Genomic DNA, 18,649 nt, shown 5'->3' with positions numbered 1-18,649 from the left:
TTACTTATGTAAATGTGATGTTTTTTATTTTTTATCAATTAGCAAACATTTCCTAACCAGTTTTTGCTTTGACATTATGGGGTAATTGTGTGTAGATTGATGGAGGGAAAAAACTATTTAATCCCTTTTAGAATAAGGTTGTAACGTAAGAAAAGGTGGAAAAAGTCAAGGGGTCTGAATACTTTCCGAAGGCACTGCAACTCCTCAGATGTAAAATCCTTTAATCCTTGAAAGAGTTCAGTTGCAGGATCAATGTCGATCTTTCTTGACTTATTTTTACTTCCGCAGTTCCATTTATCACCATTGCTATAAATGACACAAAGTCCACTTTCTTTACTTGAAGAATGTCTGGATCCTGCAGGTGACACGCAGGCATCGCTGCTTGTTGCTGTGTCGGACCTTTTGCTATTTCTACCCTTTATAGAACCTTCCGCATAGAAGACGGACTGAACTGCTCTGATTTTGGCCACCTCCACCTCTTTCACCATATTTGGGCATTCCAAGGATGTTGCCTCATCACCACAGTTACAACACTTTATTCCTTTGCAATTCTCTTCTGCTATACAGTCTCTATCAAACTGATTTCCCCCGACATGTTCCACATCTCGGCTCCTTCCGTCTGCAGACACTTTTTACACGTCCAAACATTTGACATCTCTTACACTGCAAAGGCTCTGACAGGATAATAAACATATCCCAGCCTAAAGTATTTGTGTTTTGTGTACAATATTTGAGGGGCCAGAATCAAAATGTTCAAACACATTTTAATAACTTATTTATGTCTGTTTAAAAAAAAAAAAAAGTTAAATCCACCATGTGAAAGAAAATAAATGTATTAACAGCATGCCCAAATGGTTATGCTTTAAGGCACTATATGTTCATAACATTAAGAGAAACACCCATTACATGAGTGTTTCAGTTTTTCTATACATATTCTTTAACATATAAACAATGCAGGTCATGGGATCAATTTGTTGTAAAGTAAGTTGCACTATAAGTTAATGTGTAGGTCTGTGGACAAAACACAATGGGTTGCACGGCTTACAACACTGCAAATTGACATGACTAACATGAATGGAAGTTGTGCATGTTACTGAACCGATATGTGAGGTCCTCTACTTGACCATGAGGCAGGCTTTTGCTTGTGGTGAGAGGCTGGGGGGCGTCAGAATCAAACAACTCTGGACTGTCATCCTCCACAGGTAGATTTAACTTCCCAGGCGAAGATGGGGTGGCAGACACTCCTGGCTGTGAGTAATATGACCAGGTGGTGGAGGCTGAGCCAATGGATGAAGTCTCTGAGGCAGGGAAGCTTGGCCCAAAGCCCTCTGGGAAGGAGGAGGAATGGCTGAAGGAGTGAAGGTCGAATGAGGAGGAGGCCGAGTAGGAGCGGGGAAGCCGAGGTTCGTGGAGATTGAGTTTGGATACCAGTGGTTTGCCCACAGTGACAGTTTGCCTCTCATGGACCTCCTCATCCAAGTTTGTATACTTATACTGAAGGCACACAGTGAATGTCAACTCCTTCTGTAATGAGAACAAACAAAAGCAGATGCGTCAAAGCTCAGAAAATGGTGATAGTCACATAACTCATAGGCCTACACATAGAAGGGATTCACAATCACCTTGAGCAAGGTTCTTACAGGGTTTCTGGGCTCTCCCGTATCTCCAAACAAAACGGGTAACAAGGATATCTGATTTAGAGTTTGAATACCAACACTGGTCCCACTGTTGTGGAGCACCCATGAGATTTCAATGTGTAAAATGAACCCTGACCTTAAGTCTCTGCAGTCCCTTCAGGCGGGTGTAGAGGCCTGGAAGCTCTGCAGGTAGGAGGATCTCCATTGGCAGTAAACTCCCTGCATCTAGGAGGTTCTCCTGATTACTCATCTTCAGATCCATATCCAAACCCTGCCATCATACAGAACACAATTGGAAACCGGAACAAGTGTGATTGCATGTCCACATGACAGAAACATAAAGCAAAAAAAAAGAAAGGTCCTCTCACTGTCAACTGTGTTTATTTTCAGCAAACTTAACATATGTCAATATTTGTATGAGCATAACAAGATTCAACAACTGAGACATAAACTGAGCAAGTTCCACAGACATGTGACTAGCATAAATGGAATAATGTGTCCCTGAACAAAGGGGGGTTCAAAATCAAAAGTAACAGTCAGTATCTGGTGTGGCCACCAGCTGCATTAAGTACTGCAGTGCATCTCCTCCTCATGGACTGCACAAGATTTGTCAATTCTTGCTGTGAGATGTTACCCCACTCTTCCACCAAGGCACTTGCAAGTTCCCGGACATTTCTGGGGGGAATGGCCCTAGCCCTCACCCTCAGATCCAACAGGTCCCAGACGTTCTCAATGATATTGAAATCTGGGCTCTTCCCTGGCCTTGGCAGAATACTGAAATTCCTGTCTTGCAGGAAATCACGCACAGAATGAGCAGTATGGCTGGTGGCAATGTCATGCTGGAGGGTCATGTCAGGATGAGCCTGCAGGAAGGGTACAACATGAGGGAGGAGGATGTCTTCCCTGTAACGCACAGTGTTGAGATTGCCTGCAATGACAACAAGCTCAGTCCGATGATGCTGTGACACACCGCCTCAGACCATGACGTACTCTCCACCTCCAAATCGATCCCGCTCCAGAGTACAGGTCTTGGTGTAACGCTCATTCTTTCGACGATAAACACAAATCCGACCATCACCTCTGGTGAGACAAAACCACGACTCGTCAGTGAAGAGCACTTTTTGCCAGTCCCGTCTGGTCCAGCGACGGTGGGTTTGAGCCCATAGGAGACGTTGTTGCCGGTGATGTCTGGTGAGGACCTGCCTTACAATAGGCCTACAAGCCCTCAGTCCAGCCTCTCTCAGCCTATTGCGAACATCCCCGATGGAGGGATTGTACGCTCCTGGTGTAACTCGGGCAGTTGTTGTTGCCATCCTGTACCTGTCCTCCAGGTGTGATGTTCGGATGTACCGATCCTGTGCAGGTGTTGTTACACGTGGTCTGCCACTGCGAGGACAATCAGCTGTCCGTCCTGTCTCCCTGTAGCGCTGTCTTAGGCATCTCACAGTATGGACATGGCAATTTATTGCCCTGGCCACATCTGCAGTCCTCATGCCTCCTTGCAGCATGCCAAAGGCACGTTCACGCAGATGAGCAGGGACCCTGGGCATCTTTCTTTTGGTGTTTTTCAGAGTCAGTAGAAAGGCCTCTTTAGTGTCCTAAGTTTTCATAACTGTGGCCTTAATTGCCTACCGTCTGTAAGCTGTTAGTGTCTTAACGACCGTTCCACAGGTGCATTTTCATTAATTGTTTATGGTTCATTGAACAAGCATGGGAAACAGTGTTTAAACCCTTTACAATGAAGATCTGTGAAGTTATTTTGAATTTTTACAAATTATCTTTGAAATACAGGGTTCTGAAAAAGGGACGTTTCTTTTTTTGATGAGTTTATTACTGTGAAATGTTTAATAAAGAGTCACCAACCCTGACTGTGCTGCAGTTGAAGTCTATTGAGCATATTAAGACATTTTGACAATGGAGAAGCTAACCTCAGTGAAGTCTGTGAGATGGGCCGAGCAGGACGCAATTTCCTTGGGGTTCTCCAATATTCGGGTGTAGATGATCATGATGTTGGAGAACTCTGCTGCGAAGCCCAGCTGCACCGTTACGCCACAGTCAAACTGCAGGTTACGGCTCTTTGGAAGAACTGGACAGAGACAGCTCATGCTTATTGAAGCCGTCATGCAGTGCTTACTTAGGTCTACCAGAAAACGCATATCAGCTCCCAGAGCTAATGCATTGGATTTAGCTCAAAGGGATAATGTAGCACATATGACCTGGTTCAAAACCCAGTCGGTCACTCCACTAATGTACTTTGATTGAAAAATGCATGGTGAATTAGCCAAAGGTCTCACCGTGTGCTATGGCCCACTGCAGGTTGCGTGCCGAGGTGGTCTCCGGGCAGCCGGAGCTCTGGATGCGGTCAGTGAGAGCACGCCGCTCAGAAAGATTACTGCGTAACTCTAGAGCCTGACGCCCTCGTGTGATCTCACACCGACCCATGTCTGTACAGATACATGAACAAAACAGAGAAACTACATTAACAGTCATTTGTAAAGATTGATATTCACGATATCAAGTGTCACAATACGTCAAAATATGTTTTCGTTTTTTTTTTATACTTCATTAGTCATACCTTCGGCCACCCTGTCCAGCATGACAGTGACCTTCTCGTCCTCCATGACTCTCTGTTTGAGGAAATTGATGAAGATTCCATTGGACAGGTCGTCTTTGTTCACCTCAAAGGCCTCTGCATCCACACACCTAGACATAATCAGAGATGAACATAACACATTCTGTGATACGTGTATGAGTGAAAGAGGTACTTTAAGTCGGCAGAGAAGCAACTCACGTGGCATAACCAAACACTATGTTTGCGGTCACTTTCAGTTGCCCTGGCTGTGGAGGGACGCCGTCGTTCAAGTTTCTACAACAGTACAAGTTTAGTACAGATATGAGTTCATTTACAACATCATAACAGCAATATCATTATTACATTATCGTAGAGCCCAATCACATAGTTGATGCTGAGAACTGTACCTTTTGCGACACATGTCCAATAGAAATACATTGAGGCTCGTCTCTCGCTCCTGCATCCGCTGTAGCACATCCTGCACCCACAGGCAGTTCTCTGAGGTATAAGAAGCTGGGGCGTCAATGGGCACCATGAAACTGTTCCCATAGTTCTCATAACCATGACCCGCAAAGTACAGAAGCCCTGGAACATGACGGGAGAGGAGGAACGGGAAAGGGATAGGCACTATTAGACCCAGCTGGACAATGCAAATAATATGACTATTTAACTACTATGATTTCTTATAGTAACTAAACTGACCATAGACGCCGCGGTCGAGCAGCAGTAGGAACTCAGTTACAGCGCTGTGCATCTCCTGCCAGTTGAGGTCCAGCAGAGAAACCACCTTGAAGTCCAGCTGGCGCAGCAGGTTGGTCATCTCGTGCACGTCAGCCATGGGCGCTCGCAGAGGCCTGTGGTGCAGGTAGTTCATGTTGCCCATCAGAAGAGCCACCTTGTCCGTGGCTTTGACAAACAAGAGGAAATTAAGGTATGAGGAAAAAGGGTACACATCGAAAACATTCTGTTATTAATGTTGTTCAAATGGACAATAATATACAGTCATTTATGTTTTTAAAGCTTTTTTTCGACACTGCATATTCTTTTAGATGGCTATGTTGTTTACTGCACTTACCATATAATTTACTTATCTGCCTGGCAGGGCTAGGTGTGGCAGCTGTAAAACATTGTTTATAACATGGTTATGAATGAATCACATTACCACCCCAAAACATTGGTGTGACATGGAGTAGAAAAACAGTGAAGTTGGTTAAAATACTATTATGTCTTTACCAGGGTCTATTTCTCCCCAGGAGGCATCAATGGAGGAACCAGGGTCTACAAAAACCACAAACAAGGAAGTCAGTCAAAGCACTGTGTCATGTGATTTCTGGGACAATCAAAACATATTCATAGAACCACTTCTGCACGAATCCTCACAACTAAGCCAACACTAAAAAGGAAACATACAAAATACGTTGTAAAATTCTGACCACAGAACAGAAACAACAGACAATACAATCATTGCAGATGCACCACTCTCACCTATTTTGACATGGACCTGGTCGCTCCACACCTCATGGTACAGGTTGAACACCCTGCAGCTGTACATTCCTCGATCTGCTGTGGTCACACACAGTATCTGCAGACAATCACGACACATAACAACCCCAAACATGACAATCATATACAGCCAATGAACAGACACATACAAGTCCCAAGATGTCTGACATAACTGGACCTATAATTATGATACAGGCTTTTTAAACATGGAGTTTAAAAAAAAGGTAAGTAATCATATATTCAGTGGACCCAAAACGGCACTGACCCTCAGGGTGCTTATCTTGCCCGTTGGCATTGGTTGTTTATTGTGGTACCACTGGTACTGAGGAGGAGGGTTGGCCTCAGCAAAGCAGTCCAGACACAAGGAGTCCCCCTCAGCTACTACCTGGGGCCGGGGATGACGAACAATACGCACTCCACTCACTGAGGGGGGGAAGAAGCTGCTACTGACACCTGAAACACAACCAAAGGGCCTAATGGTTATGACACAAAAAAATGCAAGGTGAAGTCAATGTGATGAATTCAGGAAGGGCAGAGCCTAAATGCCAAGACGATCTTCTAATACCACCATTGACTACATTAATTCTACTGATTTAACTATATTTGAAAATATAGTTGAATTGAGTTACCTGTGCTGGAGCCGGCAGACCTGACAATGCGGACATGTGCCCACTGGGAGAAGACGAAGTTCTCTCCATGGTTGACCCGGCAGATGTAGTGTCCCTGGTGGGTTGGGGTTAAAGGGCAAAGGACCAGCTCTGGACCACTTCCACCCAGCACCTAAAGAGAGAATACATTATCTCACTCATACACTTTACACTGTATGTGGGCACACAGTGAGTACACCAAACATTAGGAACACTTTCCTAATATTGAGTTGCACTCCCCAACCCCTTAATTAAACAAGTTGGCTGGATGTCCTTTGTGTGGCGGACCATTCTTGATACAGACGAAGTTGAGCGTGAATAACTTAGCAGCATTGCAGTTCTTGACACTAACGGGTGCGCCTGGCACCTACTACCATACCCCATTCAAAGGCACTTACATCTTTTGTATTGCCCATTCACCCTCTGAATGGCACACCTACACAATCCATGTCTCAATTGTCTCAAAGCTTAAAAATCCTTCTTTAACCCGTCTCTTCCCCTTCACCTACACTGATTGAAGTGGATTTAACAAGTGACATAAATAAGGGATCATAGCTTTCACCTGGGTTCATCTTGTCAATCTGTCAGGGAAAGAGAAGGTGTTCTTAATGTTTTGTATACTCAGTGTATAATCACTGTAATATCCAATGGACTGACCTCTTCTTTGCCTTTGAACCACTGGTAGCCCATAGCAGCAGGACCAATGGCCTTACAGACCAGCACAACCCTGCCTCCCTCTGTAGCATGCTGGGCCTGGGGCTGCACTGTGATCTGAAACCGCTCCATCACTACACACACATATACACACGCACAGTGACTGAGGTAACAAGTAAGGTGACAGAGGACACCTGTAGTGTTGCTAAAATATAGCAAATATCATATATTTCAGAGAGACAGAGACAGGCAGGCAGAGGTTAAGACTGACCGTTAGCAGTGAGGTACTGCACAGCTTCATGGTGCTCCATCTTCTTCAGGCAGTGCAGCAGGAAGCCCAGGGTGCAGGAGCGCTCAGATAGCCTCTCTAGGAGGTAGCGGCTGGGGCTGCCTGTCGGGTTGAGCACCTGGAGCGAACAGCTGGTCATCTCATTCTCACTGTCAATAAATGGTGACAAACCACTAACAGGTCAGGCTAAACATCGACATTCTCTCTGTATGGCTTTATACCATCATTAAGACACCACAATTTCACAACATCACCATTAAGAAAAGTTACAGATTGAGTGTTATCATTCGGTATAGATGACAGATTATTCTGTGAAGAATATTGGGTACGAACTCAGTTATCAACATCATAGCTCTAACAATGCTATTAGCATTGAGTGTTTCATTTCAAAGTCTCACCTGCAGCGGAATCGAGGTTCCTCAGTGACAACATTGGCAAGTTGTCTCCATCCACATTTAGCATTATCCAGCATGTCAGCTAACCTGCTCTGAGCTCCTTCACTCAAAGTCCCAATGCTGAGATTCCAGTCACCCATCTCTATTCTGTCTTCAAACAATATTGTTTTTTTGTAGGGAAGAAAAGAAACAGCTAATGGTTATTGACCTTAGTTTTCACAGTCCTCAAAACATTTTGGAATAAACTTGTAACAGTGGTCATCCAGAGTCAATCGTGCCAGTCACGCCTTGAGTGGCTGTGATGACAGAACACACTACAGAAGACACATTGTTCCAACCATAGATATCCTGTTAAATTACTAGAAGGGGTATGTCATAGATCCTCAAAGTTCCAGAATGGGTAGAAAATGGCAGCCATATTGGTCAGGGAAAAATCCCAAACAGTCTAACTGGAATGAATGGCAGTAGAGGCATAATCCTGATTTGACTTATACATGAAAAGAAAAGTAAGGCATGTGATATTTTAGAAATTGTGTAATATAATTATTGTCAACATAAAATATTGTCATATAATTATACATACAGTTTATACAGGTTTAATACCTATTTTCTTTATAAATAGCCTCTACAATATATGTAAACAGGCCAGAAATGTCTCAGTTTTATTGTAAAGCTGTGAGTGCTATTATATGATACAATATGAGTACTTGTTGCATTTACAACTTGTCTAAGTCCTGTCATCAATTAGTTTCAGCCGGTGTATGGCCATGGATAGCGGAAGTGGAGTTTAGTCCGCTAGGCTGTGGATTGATTGCATTGTTTGAATGGAATGTTGGAATATTAGCAGTTCATTTGACCCATTAATGGAATCATTCCTCTAAAACGGGCTTGCTATAGCTAGCTAACAAACATACACTGCAGATAAATTGTTCAAATACATTATTTTACACAATATCTAATCACAGCACTGGCAAACCATGGTTGACAAACTTGACCAAAATGGCTGACCTTTATATGATCATAACAACGTTCATGTCCATTCTAGTATTTTTAATGCTATGGTTACAACTTTCACTTGATGATGCTTATGGTGACTGGCAGTATGCAAAGCCTGCGACAAAATAGTTGTATGATTGGATTGTACGTAGCCTAGTTAAAAGCTATAACAATTAAACAAGCACATTACAACATAACGAATAGGCCTAAATATCGGTCAACTGCTATAGCCTATTTATCCGAATGTATCGCTCACTTAAATGAGTGACTGAAAGCGCATCCATTTACCTGCGTTCTATTCAGCAGCTTCCGGAATAACCTGAGATGAATTTCTTCGTCCACGTAAACGAGACTACTGTATCTTTATCTCAAAACTTACAAACGCCCGCCTCTTTACCGATTCCGACGATGTTTTCGATGATACAATAAGTTGTTCAATAGTTTTCAGTGGAAGAAGAGACACACCGACCGCTCTCATCTAGTTCAGAAATCTCTATCGATAATCATATATTTCGGAACTAGAGTAGTCCGTTTTGCCAATCTCGTCTCGGGGTGAATCAACTCTCACAATTGGTTGAACAATGTCTTGTTTCTCATTTCACATCGGTTCCTCTTTTTGTGTTGTCCCTTGTATTTGCATGAAAGCAACCATGTTCCCCCTCAAGTTTACTTTCACCTTCCCTACGCCAATAGAATCACACCAAAACTCAGCGTCAGTGGAAATATGTATCAGAGAGAAGTTTGGAACTATCAACAAAAGAGACAACTCCATCACGTTGCAGAAACACTAGTGGTTCATGGGTAAAATCCCTGAGAAAGCCAAGCCAATAAAAAAAAATATTACAACCTGGTATGATAATTGCGTTGTTTGCTCTACAACCCATTCATTAATACGTCACCGTGAAATACAATAAGGCCGTGACAACAAAATAGACAACAGTCACACAGTGGCGGAACAAGTTTAAATGCACAAAAAAAGGATATTCCCCATTTACACACAAAATCTTGCACGAAATAAGTAGATCTCAAAAGGTGACGAGAATAAACAAGGCCATTTTTTTTCAGAAGAACTCTAGCAGCAGCGGTGCATGTGTAAAATCACAAGCGACGCCAAACCACACAAAAAATGCCATATTCCAACCTGTTATAATTGCGTTGTTTGCTCAGCATATCTAACTTTTTCAGAAGTAGGGCCATATGATATGTTTTATTCGGCAGGTGATGGAATAATACAAAAAAATACAAAAAAATAGCCATTAGATGGAGAATGACCCTAGATAATCTCTAGTATAAATTAATTAGATTTTACTACAGATTTTTTTTTCGAACCCCACTCGCAGTTCTATTAATTTCAGTCATCCGGCCAATCCTGGTTTAGTATAATGGCATTAGCGATTTTTAGGCATATGCTGGTGACAATGTTAATTATAGGATGATTTGGGATACATGATCCACGACCAGTGGTGGAAAAAGTTGCAAATTGTCATAGTTGAGTAAAAATAAAAATACAATGGACAACACAAAAAGCGGAACCGATGATGACTCAAGTAAAAGTGAAAGTCACAAAAGTTTTCATTAGCAATGTAGTGAAGTAAAAGTAGTTGAAAATATAAATAGTAAAGTACAGATACCCCAAAAAACTACTTAATTAATCATTTTAAAGTACTTTTACTTAAGTTCTTTACACCACGGTCTACGACAGACAGCACATCTCAGTGTCATAGGCCTACCATAGAACAATAGGCTATAGCCTATGTGTAAACGTCGATACATCTTGACAAAATACACCATGGGTGGTCTAATGTCATTTTCTGGACCTTGTACTGTAGAGAATAAAGCAAAAAAAAATCCTAATAGTTGTATAATCAGGGCTTTATTTCTGCATGAAACACAAAAGGACGTTTGAGGGGTTATTCATATTAGCCTACATCACTGCAGTTTACAGCAAAAACAATAATTGTGTACTAACAATAATACATTTCTCATTGCACTGTGTTGTATCCTAAGACATAGAATAATTGTATTTTCCAAAAACACAGGCCTATATCTTCCATTTGATAATCTGCTACCTAGGCTGAAGGAGTGTTGCAGTTTACAACCATGCATGTTGAATTATTCCAATAGCCTATTAAATTTACAAATTTAGTCTTTAGCCAAAATAAACAACGACCATAGCTGTCACTGGAAAAAACCATGGCGCCCGAAACGTCATGATTGTGGGTTCGATTCCTGGGTCCACGAACGGAAAATGAATGCATGACAACATACTGTCGCTTTGGATAAAAACGTCTCCTTAATGTCACATTGATTATTTTTGCACACCTCTCCACATATTTTAATCTTCATATTATTTTGCAGCGGTGTGTGTGTGTGGGGGGGGGGGGGGGGGATTTGGGCCATTGCTGGGACGATTCTGGCCCTAAAATGGCAGCTTTGGCTCAGTTCAGACTGCCAGATCTGTCCCGAATGACTCAGGCCTAGTCTGTACCAACATTCATTTCGGGCTCAGGCAGGATCCGGCTGCCAGACCCGGGCCAGCAGTTTTAGATCTGGCATGCCGGAATCAGGCCAGATGTGAGCCAGACGTTTTGTGCTACCTGGGAAGCCACAGTGGCAGAATAAATTCAACCACACCTTTGTTTAATCACAAAACCAGAGTGGTGAAATCCACAAAGCAAATATTGCATGTAACAGTAATTTCACCAGCAGCATGGTCAAGCAAGTTCATGTTTTCAACAGTTTACTAAACAACTACTGATTTAAAACCAGTTACCACAAGTGAGCATAAAAACAACAGGAGCACTGCCTCTGCTATTCCAGTACCATTTCAACTTAAACATTTAAACATCATCAAATGAACAAGGCTATACATGCTTAGTTTAATACACTGAAAACAAACTTAAAATATACCCAAAACAATTTAGTTCAATCAATGTTGCTAAATGTCATGTGGTTGTCCATGGTACAGATTTCAGTCTGTGTGTGTGTGTGTGTGTGGGTGGGCGTGATTAAGCAAAACAATTTTTGGGGGATTCACCATACTTGTTGACTAGTTGAATGCCAATGCAAACCTCCTTTCTTGCTAGCTAGTTAATGGGATCCTGCTAGGCTACATATTCAACTTCAATCATCTCAGGCCAGTGGCACAACATATCAAATTATAGTTAGATCAGAATCGCCATCACAATCATTGGCCTGTACAGAGAATTAAGTCAAAACAACAAGTCAAAATCCCCATCTCCATCCATGGCTTAGGAATGGGATGATTTAGCAAGCTAGTTACTGCAGGACATCAACAAAAGCAGACCAGAAACCGACACTGAAGTTTTGTCCAAATGCTTGCTGGTATCATTCAATCAAATGCTACGGGGGCAACATGTTATACTTCTTAGGTCCAGATAGCAACAGATAAATGGGATGCACATACTGAGACAGGGGGGCGCTGTTTCCCTCGCTCCGATGATGTCTCCAGTGAGATTCAGACACTCAAATTATGAAAACACAGAGACGAAATATAATTGTATTAATATTTTGGTATTGGTCAAATATTTGGGGGAGCCTGGCTTCCCTTGGCATCCATGAGCACGCCACTGTGTAGAATAATCAAAATAATCACTTACAGAATAATCAAAGCAGTCATTTTATTCACCATTGATACACAAAATCTTGCACGAAATAAGCAGAGGTCAAAAGGTATTTAGGTGTTCTCTCTCTGACAAGTGACGAAAATAAACAAGGCCTTCATTTTTCTGAACGCGAACTTGGGACCTCTGCCGTGCTAGCACACATGACCGCCCTCCTGTAACGTCTTACCAGTCGGTGCTACGCGAAAAGCTAGCTATTCGCTGGCGCAAGTGTGGACACTTCAGGCTGAGGAGTAAGTTACACTTCATCTGACTACTAAAATATACCAAAAACTATTTAGTCCAATCAACTTAAGCTAAATAAGATGTCAGTCCATGGGACTGAGTTCTGTGTGTGTGTAAGTAGAAAAAACATGTTGACTCACCCTACTTATAGGGAAATGCAAATGCCATCCTACTCTTTTATGTTGCCTAAACGGTCTATGTCATACAGTACACACTTTTATAGTTTTTGTTGTCCTATGCTACCTGGCTAAAATGCTTGCTCGCTAGCCTAACTTCCTTTCATGGGCAATGATGTGCCAGACCAGTTAATTAAACTATCTACATGTTGATCTTCCATCCTCTCAGGCCAGGGGAACAATGTATGAATTTATGGTTGGATCAGAATTCTCCCTTATAATAATTGGCCGGCACGGAGAATGAAGTAAAACCAAAAGTCCAAATCCCTGTCTCTATCCATGAAAAGGGACGATTTTAGATAGCTAGACCCTGGAGGACAACGACACAACAATTCAAGTTTGTTTCTGTCAATGACGTTTGGCTTCTGATGTGATTGGTGTCAAGCCAAATCCTAACTTTTCACACGCTTTGTATACTGCCAACAATGTTATACACTTTTTGAACAGACATAGATGGGCTACACATACTGAGACAGACGGGAGAGACGAAATAGAAATCCTTTTGTATGTTCACAGAGTATTACAGATGCTATCTGCAAGGTGTGAATCAAAACTCATACCCTCACATAATTCTAAAATAACATGTCGGTATGCGTAATATTTTTCAAAGAAGCCTAGACATGGTAACATTTGAGATAAGAAATCGAAAGGCAAAAGTTGAGATGGATTCAAAATTCAGGTCTTTCTATTTGCCTTAGTTTACAGTACAAAGTCCAAGTTCTCGAGGTGATGGGTTATTCCCTTTCAGCAGAAAGATGACATGCAAGCTGAGAGTATTGACTCAGTCAAGTTACAGCTGCGCTATAGTGTCTGGTTACAGCGCTATAGTGTCTAGGACCCTGGGAAGCACGTGCTCCTTCCTCAGGACCTTCCAGTATTCACAGCTAACTGGCTCCAGCTCGTGGATATTCTTAAGGGGACCCAGCTGTAACTGGAAGAGCCTGGGAGGCAGAAGCTTGGTGTCACTTAAATAGTTTATAAAGCTTTTGTGTTTATTCATTAATAAAAACACACAACGCTACATGTTTATAACAAAAGCTGATATTCATGGACATGAAGTAGAGCATTAACAGGAAGTAGAGCATTAACAGGAACTAGAGCATTAAACAGGATATATTTATATTTTTCAAGTGAAAGCTATATCTCAAAATATCCCACAAAAACATGACTGATCTCCAGCTCTCTTTGTCAAGGTAGTACCACATTTGAGCACGTACCACTGGGTATTCCTTGTGTGGTTTAAGTGCAGGGTTGTCTCCTTGCTTAAAAATGTTGACTCCGACAGCATGAGAGGTGAGCTTCACAGGGTCCTTACACAACTCCGGCCCCTTCAGCACACCTTTTACAATGCCCTTGTCTTTCCCTTTGGCAGCTGGCAGAGAGAAAACAAGTTGGGATAAAAACGTGTTATGACTCATTCTACACTTCAGCATTGCTATCACTGGTCATACTATAAAACATGGAAACAATGAGTTCGAGAACATGAACAAGACTGGACTCATGATTTGTGCTCTTCTGCATTTCTGCCCAGTGTTTACGTTAAATAGATCTAATTGATCCCATATCTATAGATTTAAAGTCTTAAAAATCAGGTAAATTAATGAATGCAATAGATTTAACATTGGCTAAAGATCCAACTGATCCACGGAAGATACCATTTCCATCGCTATTTACACGGCCGTAACACATCTGGACAAGTGGAACACCTACAGTATGTGAACTGCATTCAATGCTGTTCATTGAATACAGTTCAGCATTCAACACTATTGTTCTCTCCAAGCTCCAACACCACCCTCTCCAACTGGATCACGGACACCCTGACAGGCAGACCAAAGGCTGTGAGGATTGACAACAACACCTCCTCCACACTGACTCTTAACACAGGGGCCCCCCAGGGGTGTCCTCTTTCCTCTGCTGTAGTCCCTGTTCACCCACGACTGTGTGGCTTTGCACGACACCAACTCCATCATCAAGTTTTCTGACGACACCACGGATGTAGCCCTGATAACCAACAACAATAAGTCAGCCTATAGGGAGGAGGTAAGTGAACTGGCATTGTGGTGTCATGACAAACACCTCTTCCTCAATGTGAGCAAAACAAAAGAGTTGATTGTTGATTTCAGAAAGCAGAGGAGGGAACATGCACCGATCCACATCAACGGGACTGCAGTAGAGACACAAGTTTTAAGATCCTCTGCGTCCACATCACTGAGGACTTGACATGGACCAACACCACCACCACTCTTGTCAAGAGGGCGCAACAGCATCTCTACTTCCTAATACGTCTGAAGAAATTTGGCATTCCGCCCCGGGTCCTCTCCAAATACTACCGCTGCACAATCGAGAGCGTTCTGACCGGTTGCATCACGGTCTGTTACGGGAATAGCTCCGTCCATGATTGCAAGGCCCTCCAGTGGCTGGTGAAGACGGCCAAGTAGATCACTGGGACCGTGCTCCCACCAATCCAGGATATCTACTTGAAACGGTGCCTGAGAAAGGCATGCAGCATCATCAGGACCCCACACAACAGCTCATGGCTGGGGTATCTCCCTTACCGTCGTGCAGACGGTATCGGAGAATGAGGTCTGACAACAACAGGCTCTATCTTCTACAAGCCATCAGACTGCTGAACACTTGAACTGGACTTGACCACCTGCTCTGATTCTCCGGACCTTAGCACACATGCACGCACACACACACACATCACACCTGCTGCTACCAGACTCTTATTATACTGCTCAACTTATACATTTGCCTCAATCTCCCCTTCCCCAATACACGTGTAAATATTGGACTGTAAATTGTGCCTTCCTGTATTACAAAATGTATTATTCTATTCTACTGTCATTTACTTTACATTCCATTTTCATATATTTTATTTGTTTATTTTTGTTGCATTGTCGAGGAGAAACCTTCAACTAAGCATTTCGTTGGACGATGTATATCATGCGTATATCCTGTACATATGACTAATACAACTTGAAACTTGATATTGTCCTGAATGCTACGTGGCAAGGCAACATTCAGATGTAATCTAAAGGTGCAGTGCCTTGAGATAAACTTCATCATTTACAGAGATAATATGGACAGGCAAAGGCATACAGAGGATACAGGCAATTATTCAGTGGGTGTGGGTGAAAGAGCTATTTTGATTGCACATGAAGTCACACAGGAAGTTATGATAGGAACTGTGCATCACTGTGGGCATCCTGACCATAAAGCGGCACATAGACTCCTACTAGCAAGTAGATAGCTACCTCACACTAGAGGTCTTCAGATCCACAGATCCACCTATACCTGAATACCCGAGACCCGGTCAGGGACCCGAGTGGGTCCGGAACCAGAATTCTAAATAATGTCAGGGGTCTGGGTCGGATCTGATATGATTGTCATGGGCCTCAGGTATGTTTAATTTTGTCCGGAAGGGTCCGCACAGATCCGAACGCAATTATTGAGGTAGAGGGAGAGAGAAATTTGATCATTTATGGTGCTTCTCTTGCTTTTCACAAGTGGAGGGTGTAGCTTGTGGTTGGCCAATCATAATTCATCAAAGCGGCAACAGGCATCCAGTCAGAGCCTCACCCCGTGTGTGGCACAAGTTAGGAAATATCTAATCAATGGAAGATGGAATTAAAATGAAAAGTTACAGGAGAAGGATAGGCTGCCTGCTGAAGGGGCACCACTCTCCCTCCTCTCACGCTTTATTAGCTCTGGTTAAAAATGTATTTTCTGCTGCTTCCCTCACTCAGATCAGACGGCTCTGGTTCCAACCAGGTCTATACGGAACGTGTCTAGTTGTCCTCTGGTTTATTTGCAATGGGTCTCTATATTAAAATATTATATTTATGCATACTGGGTCCGGGTGGGAAAGCCCAACTTTTTTGGCCCGTGAAAACCTCTACTTCACACTTTAAAGGGCTTGCAATGGCATCACAAATCACCTAGAAACCGCACCAGGCACCATGTTGGAAGACCAGTCTTGTGGAAGTCCTCCAATTATCCACATGGCTAGGTAGCTAACAGCCATGGAAAAGGGTGAAAGGTTTAGCTAGAAGTTCCAGCTGTCAGAGAATGGAGAGTAGGCTACTCTGGATAAGGGCAGGTACCTTTGTTGGGGGACATTAGTAAAAGATTTTCCAGTTCCAGTCCCTAGCGAGAAAAACTGAGGACAGAGAGATATAGCAACATAATATTCAGGGCTGTCTAATTTCAGTATAATGCAGCCTGTTTCTTGTTGATATTTTCTGTCCTCGGATACTGAGAGCTGTGAAACCCTGTCTGCAGATTTAAAGGTCCCAGTGAATGTCCCAAGAGAATAAGGGTACATCCTTGGATACCATGGATTACAGTGGATTCGGAAAGTATTCAGACTTCTTGACTTTTTCCACACTACAGCCTTATTTTAAAATGCATTACAATTGTTTCCCCCCCACCATCGACCTACACACAATACCCCATAAAGACTAAGCAAAAACAGTTTTTTAGAAAATGTTTTTAAATGTATTACAAATAAAACTGAAATATAACATTTACATAAGTATTCAGACCCTTTACTCAGTACTTTGTTGAACAGCGATTACAGTCTTCAAGATTTTCTATGGGGTTGAGATCTGGAGACTGACTAGGCCACTCCAGGACCTTGAAATGCTTCTTACGAAGCCACTCCTTCGTTGTGTGTTTGGGATCATTGTCATGCTGAAAGACCCAGCCACGTTTCATCTTCAATGCCCTTGCTGATGGAAGGAGGTTTTCCACGGATCAGGCGTCCTGGTCCCTTTGCAGAAAAACAGCCCCAAAGCATGATGTTTCCACCCCCATGCTTCACAGTAGGTATGGTGTTCTTTGGATGCAACTCATCATTCTTTGTCCTCCAAACACGACGAGTTGAGTTTTTACCAAAAAGTTATATTTTGGTTTCATCTGACCATATGACATTCTCCCAATCTTCTTCTGGATCATCCAAATGCTCTCTAGCAAAACTTCAGATGGGCCTGGACATGTACTGGCTTAAGCAGGGGGACACGTCTGGCACTGCAGGATTTGAGTCCCTGGCGGCGTAGTGTGTTACTGATGGTAGGCTTTGTTACTTTGGTCCCAGCTCTCTGCAGGTCATTCACTAGGTCCCCCCGTGTAGTTCTGGGATTTTTGCTCACCGTTCTTGTGATCATTTTGACCCCACGGGGTGAGATCTTGCGTGGAGCCCCAGATTGATGGAGATTATCAGTGGTCTTGTATGTCTTCCATTTCCTAATAATTGCTCCCACAGTTGATTTCTTACTAGATGTTTTACATGCATTGTACCGACATGAAATAGTTTTGTGCGAATCCGACCCTTGTAATCTAGGCAGTGAAATGTCTTGAAGCAGGAGATGGGATCTTTAGCTTAAAACATCCACCACCATGTTCAATGCCAGATACTTTTCTCCCAGAAGATCCGAGTGGCACTTCGGAAGTGCTACCTGTTATAATGAAAATGGTTTGCCTAAGACTAACACAACAATTACATTGTTTATGCTAAATGTGTTTAAATTATATATATTACACACACACACACTATTATTAAAGTACAGTATGTTTATAATATCATAAATAAGTATATAAATAAGTATTTGACATGTTGTTCCAAAATAAATGTATAACTGAGGGATGTCTCCTTTCATATCTGGAGAAGGACGAAGTTGTAGAAGAAACGGATGTTGCTGCAGCATTGCTCATCTTCACAGGGGGAATCCAGTCGACATACAGTACATAAACAAATAAAGCTGATGTTAGAATATCACTTCTTCAGGTCACCTATACCATCAGGGCTCTTAATTGTTTGGTTGTGTTTAATTCATTCAGTTGTTTTCGTGTCATATAAAGATTAAATATGTTGTTAGGCTGGAACAACCAGTCAACACAGCAGGTTGTC

At 42.5% G+C, this 18,649-nt stretch overlaps 1 protein-coding gene across 2 annotated transcripts; it reads right to left on the bottom strand.

Moving 5' to 3' along the window:
• On the bottom strand, positions 1-9,400 carry malt2 (MALT paracaspase 2). Of its 2 annotated transcripts, none has more exons than XM_029632343.2 (17): positions 8,982-9,400; positions 7,701-7,844; positions 7,285-7,451; positions 7,017-7,147; positions 6,342-6,492; positions 5,978-6,165; positions 5,695-5,791; positions 5,443-5,487; positions 5,285-5,326; positions 4,912-5,115; positions 4,617-4,794; positions 4,429-4,503; positions 4,213-4,340; positions 3,932-4,081; positions 3,566-3,723; positions 1,774-1,908; positions 1-1,524 (listed from the first exon to the last, which is right to left on the bottom strand). In XM_029632343.2, the coding sequence occupies exons 2-17, from the start codon at positions 7,835-7,837 to the stop codon at positions 1,066-1,068; spliced, it is 2,445 nt and encodes an 814-aa protein (XP_029488203.1). In that variant the 5' UTR covers positions 7,838-7,844; positions 8,982-9,400; the 3' UTR covers positions 1-1,065. The 2 variants fall into 2 exon arrangements, with proteins under 2 accessions (XP_029488203.1, XP_029488202.1); XM_029632342.2 differs by having other exon boundaries at positions 7,701-7,848; positions 8,982-9,399.
• Between the last annotated feature and the right edge of the window lie 9,249 nt (positions 9,401-18,649).

The sequence above is a fragment of the Oncorhynchus nerka genome, linkage group LG24 (genome assembly GCF_034236695.1).
Source record: "Oncorhynchus nerka isolate Pitt River linkage group LG24, Oner_Uvic_2.0, whole genome shotgun sequence".
Lineage (NCBI taxonomy): Eukaryota > Metazoa > Chordata > Actinopteri > Salmoniformes > Salmonidae > Oncorhynchus > Oncorhynchus nerka.
Note: the sequence above shows the minus strand (reverse complement) of the source record. Positions and strands in the feature narration are given on the sequence as shown.